The 15,728-nt window shown below is 33.6% G+C and overlaps 1 protein-coding gene across 1 annotated transcript; it reads left to right on the top strand.

The window, feature by feature from the left end:
- The first annotated feature begins 981 nt into the window (after positions 1-981).
- On the top strand, positions 982-13,990 carry LOC138320793 (sodium/mannose cotransporter SLC5A10-like). The gene is made up of 15 exons (XM_069264010.1): positions 982-1,185; positions 2,493-2,564; positions 3,613-3,717; positions 3,986-4,045; positions 4,773-4,877; positions 5,239-5,344; positions 6,180-6,260; positions 6,591-6,796; positions 7,363-7,498; positions 7,654-7,761; positions 7,907-8,057; positions 8,816-8,984; positions 9,350-9,565; positions 12,873-13,035; positions 13,350-13,990. The coding sequence occupies exons 1-15, from the start codon at positions 1,102-1,104 to the stop codon at positions 13,583-13,585; spliced, it is 1,998 nt and encodes a 665-aa protein (XP_069120111.1). The 5' UTR covers positions 982-1,101; the 3' UTR covers positions 13,586-13,990.
- Positions 13,991-15,728: the final 1,738 nt, after the last annotated feature.

The raw sequence follows: 15,728 nt of genomic DNA, 5'->3' as shown, positions 1-15,728 counted from the left end.
GTAGGAAGCACAAACTAGGGATGTTAGTGCCTACTATTTGAAGAAGTGGAAAAATAAAGAGTCTATGCAATAGACGATTTTTTACACGATTCAAATTTACCGCCTCCTTGTAGTCGATTCAAATTTACCGCCTCTGCGTATATATTTGATTACTTCTGATTGGCTTATCAGCTCACGTGACCACGCTTTGTTTATGAGTTTGCGCACTACTCATTTCAGCGGACAGAAAAAATTTTCACAGGCGCCATTAATCGATTCTATCAACATTTCATTACCCACCCAGACCACATCCCTGTTTGTTCTTATTATCCACATTTATTTTATACTCATTGCTTTCTTTGTAGTTCTATGTGTAACATTTATATGTATAATGTAGATTTACTATTGTTATTTTATCATTTATTGCATATTGTTCTCTCTCGTAATATTTTGTCACCGCTTTCTTTGTACTTGTATGTGTACCATTTATATGTATAATGTATGTTTGCTATTGTTAGCATATTGTTCTCTCTTGTAAAATTTCTGGATATTGTACTGTGTGGCGATTTTAAAGCCGCACCTTCACTCATAGTTTTTTGTAAAACCTTATTTTATTGAAAACTTTAATTGAAAGATCATATAATAAAACTTATCGGCCATCTTTTTTCATTAAGATGTGCCAAGTATTCGCCATATCCTTGTTGCGTTAATTCCTTGAGTGAACAGAGCTTGCTGCTTGTTAGTTTGTGGTAGGAAGCACAAACTAGGGATGTTAGTACCTACTATTTGAAGAAGTGGAAAAAGGTATTTTTCTAAGGTACATGAACCAATATAATAGATCATCTATAAGTTATCACAGCTGAGTGAATTGATAAACATCATCTGAGCAGTATAGGAACTCTACCTTACGTCTTATTATCACAATGGTTTGTAATGCATACAAAGCCTTACTACACTATCTATGCTGCGGCCCTGTATTATCTACACGTACGGAGTTATCACAGTTGGTATACTGATCTTTTCGGCTGTATCCCCTCGGGCGCATTTAACTCTTACCTGTTTATTCTGATTCATAAAAGGAAACTTACACGCCAGTTTATAGAGTGCGGCCTCCCGACCAACATGACGACTAAAGGAATTGACAACTGGGCTGACATTTTGGTCCTTGTAATTTACTTTGCTGCTGTGTTAGCCATAGGGTTATGGGTAAGTGTGCAATATTTTTGATAACGCTATTGCTTTTAAACTTCACTGATTACAAATGCTTTAGACGAGGTCAAGGTCACCAGACGTACTTTGATATTATGATAATTAATCGCTACACAATTCATCATCTAAAATTAGTTCCGAGGAAATACCTGTTATGTAAATATAAATATATCTCTGATGGATTGATAATGTCAGGTAGCTAGTGCATGCATGTACTTCTCTCTTCACATATTTTGGTGGATGTTACAATCTAGACAAAATACTTATAATTTCGTGCGTCCATCTAATTCGTTCAGTCTTTAAAGAAGCTTCACCGCCGACACAGCCAGATGAATATTCATTATTTTTTATTTACTTGTATACATGAGGATACTAAACTTGCTTAATATCTACAGACAGAAATGCTTACTTTTGATTTGAATATATGCGCAGTCAGGAGTTCATTAAATATTGGGTCAGATCGCACAGCATTTTCTAGGCGCAATTTAGATCTTTATTGGATTTTGACTGACTTTAAAAAGATATCAGATGTAAAAATGTAAATATATGACGATAGCAAAACAAGTCACCAGGTATTTTTAATTAATTTTCAATTCAAAACTCAAATAAAACAAACAAACAGGACCAAGAAACATCAAATTGTGGTATTACAGAAAGAAATAACAAATGCGTATTAGAAATCTCTTTCAAGACAAGCTTATATTTATGATGTGAGGTATAAAAGACAATATTCATGTATGTCAGAATATTACTGAAATATTTAAATGAATTTTGATAGCGTGATAATATAAATGTGAATATCGTCGAAAGCTTCAAATATATAATTCTCATCTCACGACACATGTGTTTTGTGAGGTCTCGTTATACTTTGGTGTCCTGCTATATAGCGGATTATTCTCTTCACCTCAGCAGTACACGTTGAGATTTAATCACCAAAGGAAATATAAGATCCTGCTGGAAGATTCAGACTACTCAGACAGTTGTTTATTTTTCATTTATAAAAGTAGTTTCACTCCTTCTGTTTATGTGTATAACATAGTTCGGTTTCTATGTCCTTGGACTAATTTAAGTATACTGTCAGGAAATGAAGTATAATAATAGTCAACGATCCTATAGTATATGTGCCTTACCTAATGGATATACATATTTGATGTTTCTGTAAGCATAGTCTTAATAGGAGGACAAGTTATGATCCTAGTTTGATTGAACGTTTCTAGACAATGGTTGAATACAGGTGGAATATTGAAATATTACTTTTACATTTGATCCATATCCTAACGATTTTCATTCTATTATTGTTTTAGTCAATCAGACGGTCAAACCGAGGAAATGTCAAGAGTTACTTCCTTGCCGAACACTCTATGAATTGGGTAACGGTATGTAAATTACATCATCGAGTGTATACCTACTAATTAATGATCCTTGTACACCCGGGGTCCCAGATGTAAATAACACACACGTGTATGCTACATTTGTTACGTCATCATCTCTCAGTCTCAAATTATCATCATTTGATCGGTTCTTCCAGATAATGAGTCGTAAATCTTGTCCAATAAACAGGACTGTTGGAAAAGACACCACGTGTTGTTATTGGGGCGACCATGTTTCTGTTTAAATCATATGCTATTTTTGGTGTCACTTGATGAGAGTTCTAATGACTAACTACGCTTGTTTGTTAGTGGTAAAGGTTATTGGAACATACCAATGGGACATGCACACCCAGACGTTAATAGACGTCAATTAAATAAACTACTTTCTGTCTTTCTGATACGTTTTAGAATTATGACCCTTGGTCAGTCACTAGATAACAAATAGCTTTATTTATCTTACGTATACGTCTTAACCTAATACTCATCTAACGGTACACTGTCCGTCACGATAAATCCACTGCTTGCGTGGTTGTAAGGGTCAAAATGTTATCTTCGGGAAAATGATTTAAAATAATCCAAGTTCTTGGACGGTTATTTTGATAATATTTATAATTGATGGCTGTGTAAAGTTACATAACATAATTACAGTTAGACATATTGTCTATAACATTATATTACGATAAACTCGTAATCTATAGTGAATGTTTTGAAAATAATAAAAAGTTTATCCGTTATACTGATGCCCCTATTAATCATATCAATCACATACTAAGATAATTTTAAGATAATTTGTATATCTGCTCGAATTTCATTGTCAGGTTTTTATTTGGTCTACATACAAGTCGCAATATAAGTTTCACCATGCCACATAACGTTTGACATCCCTCGAAAAAGAATCCTCGTGAACAGCATTTTTTGGTTTAAACCAACAAATCCATTTCATTTTCAAAACTTTCAAGTACTTTATAAACTAATACTTCCGATAATAATAACCATTGTAAAACAGTTTTCCTTTGCTCATGACTAATCATTAGTCGTATCATTCGTATTGTAGGTAGGTGCATCCCTTTTCTCCAGTAATATCGGGAGTGAGCATTTCGTTGGATTGGCTGGATCAGCGGCCTCGGCCGGGATAGTCAACATCACATTTGAATGGATGGTGTGTTATCAAGACACTTACATTGTTTCCTCCTACAAAAACTATGAGCAATAAAGTTGTTTAAAATCATTAAAATCTTTAACCACTTTGAATTTATCTACATTGTGTAAAATGCTCTAGGCGTGCATATTCTAAAAACTCACTTTTACATACATGCGTAAGACCTGCTCCTTATTTTTCGCTCCAGGACTTTCTTTATCATTTTCATTCATCATAACTCAGAACATATTCTCAAAACGGGTATCGTTTCAATTACATACTTTTGCAGTCGATGTTTCCCATCCTGCTGCTTGGCTGGTACTTTCTGCCTGTTTTCATATCTGCTGGGGTAAGTAGCATTTTAGTGCAGTATCATTGATAGCTATTATCCTTTAATAAAAATAACTGAAAAATATGTGCGGGTTAAAAGTGTGCAGATTAAATGCTGAATTTCCTATTATGAACTTATAATAATCTTCCCAACGCCCTACTGACTTCAGTCAGGTTAACCAAATTGTCACATAGGGACGCGAAAGCACAAGATATATTTTAGGCACACATATGTATGAGGTTTAAATTACGTATTTCAGCACATGCATTTTAAGTGACGATAAATACATTAAGAATATACCATTTTTTCTATTTTCATTTTTGCTGGTAAAATCATACTTTAATCATCCTCGATACTCCAGGGGTTTCGATCACTTACGATCTCTACACCCATGGACTATCTCATATTAAAACTCAAAGCAGCTCAGAGGAAAAAAGGAAAAAGTCTGAACCAATCACACGCCAGCAAAAAATTCTTTGAAGACTACAGAGAAAGCAGCGATATCTTTGTTATACGAATATTTGTTTTATTCATTTACCATTTACATTAATTTTCCTAAGAGCACAAGGGTTTGCAATTCACTTGAAATCCGTTTTACAGTTATCGTCGGTTCCGTGTTTGACAAACTGAACATGTTAGAGGTTAGACACTTGTGTATTTCGGTCCACAATCGATTATTTGCTCGTTGGCATAACGTTCATAACGTGCTTAATAAATCTATGTTACTATTTATTCTCCCCATAAGGTGTATACATTACCAGAGTATATGGAGAAGCGTTTGGGTGGCAATAAAATCAGGATCTACCTCTCCATTTTGTCAATACTGCTGGCCATCATCACCAAACTGGCGGTAATACATTTCAAATTACTTCCTTTATCATATCACATAAATGTATTAAGTTCCCTATTTATACACGAAATTCAGATAATTTTATCTGGAATTCGCAGGCATTCATCTATTCGCAATAGATTATTTATATTTGCTGAATTGCTTCCTTTCATAAAGGAATACAATTAAAAAGCAAAGTGAATGCATGCTATTATCATCTTAGTAAAATAAAACATCTGTTTGTGATTTTGAAATCTTTAAAATGTTTCGAATCTACCATAACATATTTTATGACATTCTTATGAACGAAAATATAACTGAATGAAACACTGCACATCAATTTACATTGTTTTGTTTTTGTTTTGTTTTATAAATCATTTAGACGAGTATGTTTGCCGGTGCCTTGTTCTTACAAATGGCGACGGGATGGAATATGTATCTGTCTGTCATCATACTTCTGGCGGTGACAGGATTTTACACCATTGTAGGTAAGTAGAAATGTATATTATTTATGCCAAAGTATTCATGCATTTTTCTCAATTACCTCAAATATCTAACCAATAGAAATGAGTGTAACATATGTAATTCTAATGAAAATGAATATTGTCATGTACAAAGTGATTATCTTTAGTACATCTGAGTAATTGCGAACTTTTTATGAACAGATTTAACTAATGTAGTATAAAATGTTTTCATCACATTTTCTTCAAATGTTCTGAATAATGTGAAATAAACCTTATATGAAACACGCAATGCATTACCGGTATATATACCTATACTGAGACAAATCTTAAAATAAAAAAAATGAATTTTAATTTCAAAATAATTACAATAAGAAGGCTTTACTTTTAATTTTTAGAATAATTTTCAAAAAACACTAGGTCAAAGACATGTGCTTGATAATGAAAATCTCTAAAATTAAAAAGCACGACATGATAATGTCTACCTCGTAGTAAATGTGTCCTGTTTATGTTGTTTTTCCCGAATATGAAAAGAACATTTCGATAAATTGGAAATGTAAACTAGTTTAGCCGCTTTCAGTTACAAAATTTTTAAACAATTTATGACAAACACCGTTTTATACATTTTTTTTTTCATTTTTTTTCCATTTTTTTAAATAAAATTATATTGCTTTTAAACTTTAATTATTATATTCCGACAATTTTGAATGAAATGATTATAGGGGCATTGTAAACTCCTCCCTTACATTATAAGGCAATCTCTTCTTCCTGACATCTCTAGAGGTTTGTAACCCTATAGGGATCCTGTAGATATGGACGATAATGTGTTTCGGGACCTTGAACCAACATATTTGTTTTGTAGGGGGGCTCACTGCTGTGATGTTTACGGATACATTCCAAACAGGGGTGATGACGATTGGGGCGTTAGTGCTACTTGGAGTCGGTAAGTAAAGCAGAGGTGAATACAAATTGAAGGTACTTCTGTTTGATGAAAACATCAAAACAAAAATAAATCAGTGTGATGTTGTTTAAAGCTGACATTGTAACTTAACAAGCAATCAAATATTTTTTAAAAAAAGTACAATGAACTTAAAGTTATGTCGTCAAAAATATTTTCTGAGACACCCTCGGTCATTTATGACAGTGTCTTATCCATACTGAAAGTGCAAAAAACGTAGAAAGAAAATGTTTGCAGTATTATGGCATGGACATACATGTACATAACGGTATTCTGATATAATATCAATGATATATTTTGTCATACATTCACCAGGTATAAAAGAAATTGGAAGTCTAGACAATCTGGAAAAGAAATATATGAATGCCACCGCTACTATACGGAATACTAACACCTCGTGTGGCCTGCCGAATGCCGATGCGTTCCACGTTTTCCTCGACCCAGCCGGTAATAATCAACCATGGCCGGGACTATTTATATCGGCGCCTGTTTTAGCCTTAACATACTGGTGTTGTGAGCAAGTAAGTTAGATATAAGTGTTAAGTGGCTAACGATTTATTTAAAAAATAAAGATATATGTAGACACTAACATATCCCATTTAACAAACATCTGTGTTTTCATGTTTACCCAAATTCATATTACACATGTTTGTCAAAAAGTCGCCCTCTTTTCATAATGGGTTTTTTCTTGTAACGAGCATTTTCATTTGCCTAAGAAGTTACTTTATCAGCCCATAAAGGACAAAATTGGATAACTATTTGTAAAGTCGCTTCTAATTGGCTGAGATAACGGCGTGATAATTTCATCGAAAATTAGTCTAAAATACATTAAATGTTTAAAGAGATTGTCTTTAGGAAATTAAATTGTAAGGATAAAATATAAGGATTGACTTGAATATATTTTATGTTATTATTTGTTTATGTTTTACGCACACAAAAATCTAAATGTATTTTCATCACTCAGATTTTTGTGTTATATCTCCATAACATAAACAAACTATTCAAGTTAATTCTTAGATAAAAATTATGACTTAATCCCATAATGCAATGGCAAATTGATGTTATTATAATGTGTCTTGGTTTGTAGATCATAGTACAACGATCGCTAGCTGCAAAAAACATGGAACATGGTAAAGGTGGATCTGTTTTTGCTGCTTTCCTGAAAGCAACTCCAATGTTCTTGATGACTTTACCTGGGATTATCAGCAGAATTCTGTTTCCAGGTAAATTCGATTTTTGCATCATAAGAGTCTATATGCGATAAATAGCAAGTTCTGTCAATGCAGTTTTCCGTTTTGAACGCATAAACTCACGCAATACTTCTTGTCTTACTATAATCAACTTATAGAAATCGTAATAAAGATTTGTATCTTGTTAGATGAGGTAGCCTGCGCAGACCCCGAGGAATGTATGAGGATTTGTGAGAACCCTGTTGGCTGTTCTAATATCGCATACCCTAAACTGGTCCTTGAACTTCTTCCACGAGGTGAGGTTTTGTGCAGTTAGAAATTGGATGAAATATGTGCCCCTAGTAATGGATGCTACAGATAAGCACGCACCAGTTGAGTAGAAGGGGGCATTTCAGATGTACAAGTGCAGGTATTAAGGCAAGAATGTTCTGGCTTTTTCAGGATTACGAGGTTTTCTTATGGCAGTCATATTGTCCGCCATCATGAGTTCCCTGACCTCCATCTTCAACAGTTCCAGTACTTTGGTTACCATGGATCTATGGAGACGATTCCGGCCGTTATCGACCCAGAAAGAACTGCTCATTGTCGGAAGGTATAATATAATTTTATGATGTTTTGGAGTCGGCACTAACTAATATCTCTGTTATTTGTACATCGTATTATATATGGGAGCACATGTATATATATAAGAATGCCAATATAATATCAAATCTTATGGGTAAGATTTAAAGAGACAATATTAACTTAACATTCAATGGAACGTCGGTTTCAATCGTACGTAGACCCATTCTAATGTCGTTTCCTGGTATCGCAGTTGTCAGATTGTTAAATGCTAAAAATAATGTTCTCCATTTTACATGTTGTAGAAGCTACATCTTGTAGCACTTGAACTCGAAATGGCATCTTGTAGCCAATAATCTATGAGCAAACGATAAAGACACCCAAATTGCAAGTACATGTAGTTTCTCCTGTATATCATAGATATTAATACGTCGTTATTATCATGCAAACGCTTTTTGTCTCAGGAAGTATGCTTCGATGGGATGTAAAATATAAGGAAGAAACCATGGACACTCTGAGAAATATGTATAACAAATGATAAAACACAAACTAAAACGTACCAAACCAGGACAACATAACAAACACGAATGCGGAAGATACTGTAATGTAAGGACCTTATCTATATATGTGGATAGGCTATCAAATTTGATCATGCACGATAAGAAACATTCTTGATTAAATAAGTATAAATTATTTGTTCCAAATTGTTTGCAGATATAATATAAAATTAAAACCGTAGATAACAATTAACAAAATAAACATTTGACGGGTTACATTTATTTTCCACAGAGTCGTCATTCTTGTAATGTGCGGATTAAGCATTGTCTGGCTCCCACTCATAAAGAGCTCCCAAGGGGGACAACTCTTTAACTACATCAATATGGTCCTTGCAAATTTATTAACTCCTGTGGGTCCAGCCTTCCTATTAGCGATATTTTGGACGAAAACTACGGAATGGGTAAGCTTTAAAACATTTAAAGTTTTATCGAGTAATATATGTCACGAGAAATGATACCAATAAAAAGAGGGGGATGGGGGGTGGGGGGGCATAAAAGCACTACAGGCAACCTATGACATTTTAAGTTGAATAATGAGTACGTTTTTCCGTCAAATAGCATTTTACTTGGTATTCAATAAAATAAGCATAAAAAGATGAAATCGGTAACCAAGCCTCGGGCTCAATTAATTATTATTTGATATGTACTCAAAATCGCTTGCTAACAATCGAGACGTTATCATTACATTGTAGATAAATTCTCTTTAAAGTCTTAATTAAGAATTGATATAGATTGTGTTTACCTTATTGATTGTTTTGTACTCTAGGGTGTAATTGGTGGATTGTTGATTGCTCACTTTTGCGGAATCATCCGACTCGTTTTGGAATTTGTTTATCCAGCGCCACCTTGTGGAGAACCAGAAAATAGACCGGCTATATTGTATAAAGTTCATTTTCTTTACTTTGGGGCATTACTTGCCTTCATCACGACATTATCTATGACGGTGATCAGCCTACTAACACCAAGAAGATCTACAGAGGAGGTAATATCGGGAATTAACGTTTAGAATTGGACAAATTTCACTGGTCCGTTTCATGAATATTCCTTAACTTAGATTTCCCTATAGAAAAGCTTTATAGAAGTTAAGGAAAAGCATCGTAAGGTAAAGAACCTTCCTTAATATTTAGCACGCCAAATATCACTATTATTCTTCTTCAATCACCAAATAATTCTTATAATCAAGCGCAAACACTGCATTACTACCTGGCGTCCGGCTGGATAAATCAAACCTGATAAAGGAACCGTTTGAATAGTGCACATATGATGGTATATATATATATATATATATATATGTCGGTATCTACATGCTTCAATGCATTGATTTGATTTGTCAGTTTTTACGTGATCTACCACTCCAAATAGGTCACGCTGATACATCTGTTGGTATATTAAATATGTTTTAGTCTCGTGATGTCACAGGAAATTAATTCATTTTTAAATATGGCCTCGTCATTAACAAGTAGGTACGTTATCTTTCATGTTAAATGTTCAATGTATGTACACTTTCTGACTGGGAAGATATAAATTGTATCCCATCTGTTAGCGAGAAGATCTGTTCGTAATTTAGAATAAGCAAAACTCAGATCACTGGTCACGTCCTTCGAATATTGGAATTTCTCGACATTAATACATATGCTTAGGAAAATGATATGAATCCATGGGCTTTTGTGCTTACTTGGTAGCTACGCGCCTGGAAAGTATAATAACGACCACTGAGTTCATATATAATCCGACAAGAACATGTATAAACTTTTAAAACTATAATCATGATTAATGAATTTTTTAGTCATTAGTTATTTTCGAAAATCAACTTTGACCCTATAAACAAACGAAAATGCATTAACAATTATAAATTATTATTATTATGTTTACGAAAACCTCCCAGTCATATATGTTACATATGTTACCGGAATGTCAAACAACAAAAAGACCACGAATATTTAGAGTATTCAGTGATCCCATTGATGGGCTATTTTCTAGAATTATTGCTTTGTAATTACATTTAACAATGTCCTTGGAGGTCTGACAGATTTCCTTTATTTCCTTTAGTTAGATGAAGTGTAGATTGTAGAGTGCTTGATAGTTTTATTCTCTTCCCTATAGTTACATGGAGTGTACATTTTAGAGAGTTTTGTAGTTCTATTCTCTTCCCTTAAGTTACATGAAGTGTACATTGTAGAGAGCTTGATAGTTTTATTCGCTTTTCTTTAGTTATATGAAGTGTACATTGTAGAGAGCTTGATAGTTTTATTCTCTTCCCTTTAGTTACATGAAGTGTGCATTGTAGAGAGCTTGATAGTTTTATTTCCTTTCCTTTAGTTACATGGAGTGTACATTGTAGAGAGCTTGATAGTTTTATTTCCTTTCCTTTAGTTACATGGAGTGTACATTGTAGAGAGCTTGAAAGTTTTATTATCTTCCCTTTAGTTACATGAAGTGTACATTGTAGAGAGCTTGATAGTTTTATTTCCTTTCCTTTAGTTACATGGAGTGTGCATTGTAGAGAGCTTGATAGTCTTATTATCTTTCCTTTAGTTACATGAAGTGTGCATTGTAGAGAGCTTGATAGTCTTATTATCTTCCCTTTAGTTACATAAAGTGTACATTGTAGAGAGCTTGATAGTCTTATTATCTTTCCTTTAGTTACATGAAGTGTACATTATAGAGAGCTTGATAGTTTTATTCGCTTTTTCTGTAGTTACATGAAGTGTACATTGTAGAGAGCTTGATTTTGTAATAAAATGGCTGCCTCACCTTTCGTGCAAGTAACTCGACAAGCAATGTGAGAAAATAACTCTTTCATATGTAAATTATGTAGGATAGAAATAATCCACCCCCGGGTACAGAATTTTGGGTCAGAAACCTCAGCAAGCCTCGGTTCTGACCCAAAATTCTGTACCCTCGGATGGAATAGTTCTATCCTACATATGAAAGAGTCATATATTCTTTAGTTACATGAAGTATACATTGTAGAGAGTTTTATAGTTCTATTCTCTTCCCTTAAGTTACATGAAGTGTACATTGTAGAGAGCTTGATAGTTTTATTCTCTTCCCTTAAGTTACATGAAGTATACATTGTAGAGAGTTTTATAGTTCTATTCTCTTCCCTTAAGTTACATGAAGTATACATTGTAGAGAGTTTTATAGTTCTATTCTCTTCCCTTAAGTTACATGAAGTGTACATTGTAGAGAGCTTGATAGTTTTATTATCTTCCCTTAAGTTACATGAAGTGTACATTGTAGAGAGTTTTGTAGTTCTATTCTCTTCCCTTAAGTTACATGAAGTATACATTGTAGAGAGTTTTATAGTTCTATTCTCTTCCCTTAAGTTACATGAAATATACATTGTAGAGAGTTTTATAGTTCTATTCTCTTCCCTTAAGTTACATGAAGTGTACATTGTAGAGAGCTTGATAGTTTTATTCTTTTCCCTTTAATTACATGAGGTGTACATTGTAGAGAGCTTGATAGTTTTATTATCTTCCCTTTAGTTACATGAAGTGTACATTGTAGAGAGCTTGATAGTTTTATTCTCTTCCCTTCAGTTACATGAGGTGTACATTGTAGAGAGCTTGATAGTTTTATTATCTTCCCTTAAGTTACATGAAGTGAACATAGTAGAGAGCTTGATAGTTTTATTCCTTTCCCTTTAATTACATGAGGTGTACATTGTAGAGAGCTTGATAGTTTTATTATCTTCCCTTTAGTTACATGAAGTGTACATTGTAGAGAGCTTGATAGTTTTATTCTCTTCCCTTCAGTTACATGAAGTGTGCATTGTAGAGAGCTTGATAGTTTTATTATCTTCCCTTAAGTTACATGAAGCGTACATTGAAGAGAGCTTGATAGTTTTATTCTCTTTCCTTTAATTACATGAAGTGTACATGGTAATGAGCCTGATGGTTTTATTCTCTGTCGTTTAGTTACATGAAGTGAACATTGTAGAGAGCTTGAAAGTTTTATTCTCTTCCCTTTAGTTACATTGTAGAGAGCTTGATAACTTTATTATCTTTCCTTTGCTTAGATGGGGTGACTTGGTGGACACGAGTAACACGAAAAATGCTAAATCGTCTGCTGCTGTTTTTTTAAAGTGAAAAAAACAATTGTCAGCGTTGGAGCATCTTTAAGAGAGTTTCATTTTCTATCTTATGAAGTTAGTTGGTGGTTTTATCATATTTCCATCGGTAAATGAAAATTCTCTTTGCAGAAAACTTCATAGTTTATTTTATTACCTTGTTAGATGGAAGGAGTTTGAAGAAAGTATGATAACTTTATGCTCTTCCCTTTAGTTAGATGGGGTGACTTGGTGGACACGAGTAAAGTACGACTCTACAGTGAACGATCATTATGAGGATGACATGCCATCAGATGTAGAAAATGACAGCAAGCGAAAGGAAAGTAAAGGAAATGATATGTATCTACAGAATATTGAGAAGGAGGCCCCTAAATCTGGTATGAATCTTAATTTTCATTTTCAAGTTAGGAATAAGTCGTTATGTCTGTTTCTGTAATGTACATATTCAATGTATTGTCAATTACTGATATGACAGATGTATGAGGTGGAAACAAGTAGAAAAATATAGTGTCACGGCCGTCAGTGCGTGACAATTATACTACGTGAAATGACCTTGAAATCATGTGATATACATGTATCAACTCTAAAATAAATATTCCTTATTGATTATTCCTTATAATCATATTTTGTTTTTTACTAACATTAAGCTACTCAGATGTTTTTGCAAGCATGTTTTGTATATTTTGTATAGATGACGCGTGTGGAAATGAAGACTTGCCAAAGTCCCAAGAGAAAACCAAATCGTTCAGGAACAAGTTTCTTGAATTTGTGTTCGGAAAGCACGATGAGGGACGAGAAATAGTTGTGATGACTTTGGAACAAAAGAAAATGTTCATGAGAGAAAAGCCTAGAGTAAAAAGATTGTTGAATATTTTTGCGCTTTTGGCTGCCGCAACTTCGATGTTTCTATTTGGATACTTTGCATGATGTATTTGTTGAGTGTATATATAGTAAAGAGAACTCAACTTAGAACAGATGCAGTGGATTCACCTAATACAGCACACTCAGGGCTCACTCTCATGTAGGCCTATACCTCAAAGTTAGCATTATTCAGATAGAATATTACGGGTGTCTATGACATTATCTCGTATAACCAGTTGCTTTGAGATTTATCTAGATATATATATATGCGTTTTTATATATGTATATTTTTCACTCTGTATAGTTTGCCTTATAGCCGTGACGTATAAAAACATTATTACAGTTTATCTTTTCTGAGAAAATACCAACAGCGATAAAGGTTTTGACATGTGGTAGATAAGGTAATTGTAAAGCACATGATAGTTACTGAAAATAGTCATTAAAGTGTTGTGCATACTTGTTATACATAAATGTATTTCAATGTTTTGTTTCAATGTAAATAAGACTTCTGAATATACGATATTGCGATCTCTATAGAAAAATAACAAACAGTATAAGAAAATTATATAGAGCAGCATTAATTTATTTCCTGGAAAAAATAATAAAAATAACATATTAAAACATATAATAAATTAACACCTTGCACAGTAATATTGAACCACAATCGGCCTGTTGATACCCCATGGATCTAGATGGAACAATACTGTGGCAATAGTAATAAGATTTATACAGTGAAAGCTCACTGGAATAACTCTTATAGAGATAAAACAAATGTTCATTTCGGATGATAATCCAAACAAAAATTGAAAAGTAGAACAAAGACATTCTATATAAGAAGCCGTTGTATTCTGTATTTGCATATTTCCGAGATATTTGCCCTTGTGGGCAGGTAATGATTGTGACGTCTTGTCTTGCGAGCTAAACGTCAAACGTTACGTTCTATACCTTTACATAATAATGACAAGGGGCAAAATGGATACCTACTTTCTGTAATAACGGAATATTCATTCGAAATTTACCTTTTTTTCTTGGTGTGGTTAAAATTTTTATGTAATTTGTTTTGAAAAAACGGCATGAGTACTTGTGTATCAAACAAAGAAGACATGTTCATAAGGACGACCTGGTTAACAGCATGATGTTTAAAGAACTTGTTTCTTCCGAAAGAAACGGCTAGGACACGTATGGCTTGTTCAAAAAAAAGTCTAGGTTACTGTAAACCAACTTTCTTTCAAAACAAGTTTGCAAAGATTAACATTCCCGGATTTTCAAAATGTTATTAAATTCTTATCAATTTAAATGATGTAGATATTAATTCACCGATATAAACTTCCGCGAATTCGCAAAAGTAAATCGTACATGAAACATAGTTGATTTACAGTATGCAAGTATTGAGCGGTTCAACTAAATAGTAACACTTCATTGTGATCAAATCACATTACAAATACACAAAATCCAGCAGGGCGAATACCACCATCATTCTTCTTCAATCACCAAATATTTGTCATGCGCAAACACTGCATTACAACCTTGCGTCCGGCTGTATGAATCAAACATGATAAAGGAACCGTTTGGATAGTGCATATGTGATGGTATTTAAGCACTTATTTAGCATTTGCTATGTATGTGTCGGTGTCTAAATACTTAAATGTATGTGATTTGATGAACATACTATTTATTTATCTATTTATTTTGCAACTACCTATTAGGTGTTACTCATAATACAATTGTATACAAAAAGCATGGAGTTACACGACAAACACGTTCAGTTTGTAAACGTATTCTGCAGTTAGATTTCCATTATGTCAGGATCCAGTTTCATGGACATTCCTTAACTTTAAGGACTCCCTTAACTTAAAATTCTCCATAGGAAAGCATTACAGAAGTTAAAGTGTACACGTAAGGAAAAATCTTAAGGAGTCATCCTTAAAATCCGTAATGCTTTTTAATGGAGAATTTTAAGTTAAAGAATACTGTAAAACTTGAAATATCCGTGACTCAGAGCTTTGATAATATTTCTTGGAGAAATATTGGTGGTTAGCCGATGCAGCAAAAGTAAAATTACAATAATTTGTTGTTTTTATGTTCATGGTCTCACAGCAACTACGCCAACAACGAACGTGTCTACGGACATTTCATGTCATACACTGGAATGACAGTGACGATGCCATACAAATATATGGCTACTATAGAGAATGTTACATCACGATAT

Source organism: Argopecten irradians, chromosome 4, assembly GCF_041381155.1.
Source record: "Argopecten irradians isolate NY chromosome 4, Ai_NY, whole genome shotgun sequence".
In the NCBI taxonomy this organism is placed as follows: domain Eukaryota; kingdom Metazoa; phylum Mollusca; class Bivalvia; order Pectinida; family Pectinidae; genus Argopecten; species Argopecten irradians.
Note: the sequence above shows the minus strand (reverse complement) of the source record. Positions and strands in the feature narration are given on the sequence as shown.

Coding starts and splice junctions, on each gene's coding strand:
- LOC138320793 (XM_069264010.1), top strand. CDS start 1,102: ATGACGACTAAAGGAATTGACAACTGGGCTGACATTTTGGTCCTTGTA. Junction 2,565..3,612: donor ACTCTATGAATTGGGTAACG/GTATGTAAATTA, acceptor TTCGTATTGTAG/GTAGGTGCATCCCTTTTCTC. Junction 8,058..8,815: donor GAACTGCTCATTGTCGGAAG/GTATAATATAAT, acceptor TATTTTCCACAG/AGTCGTCATTCTTGTAATGT.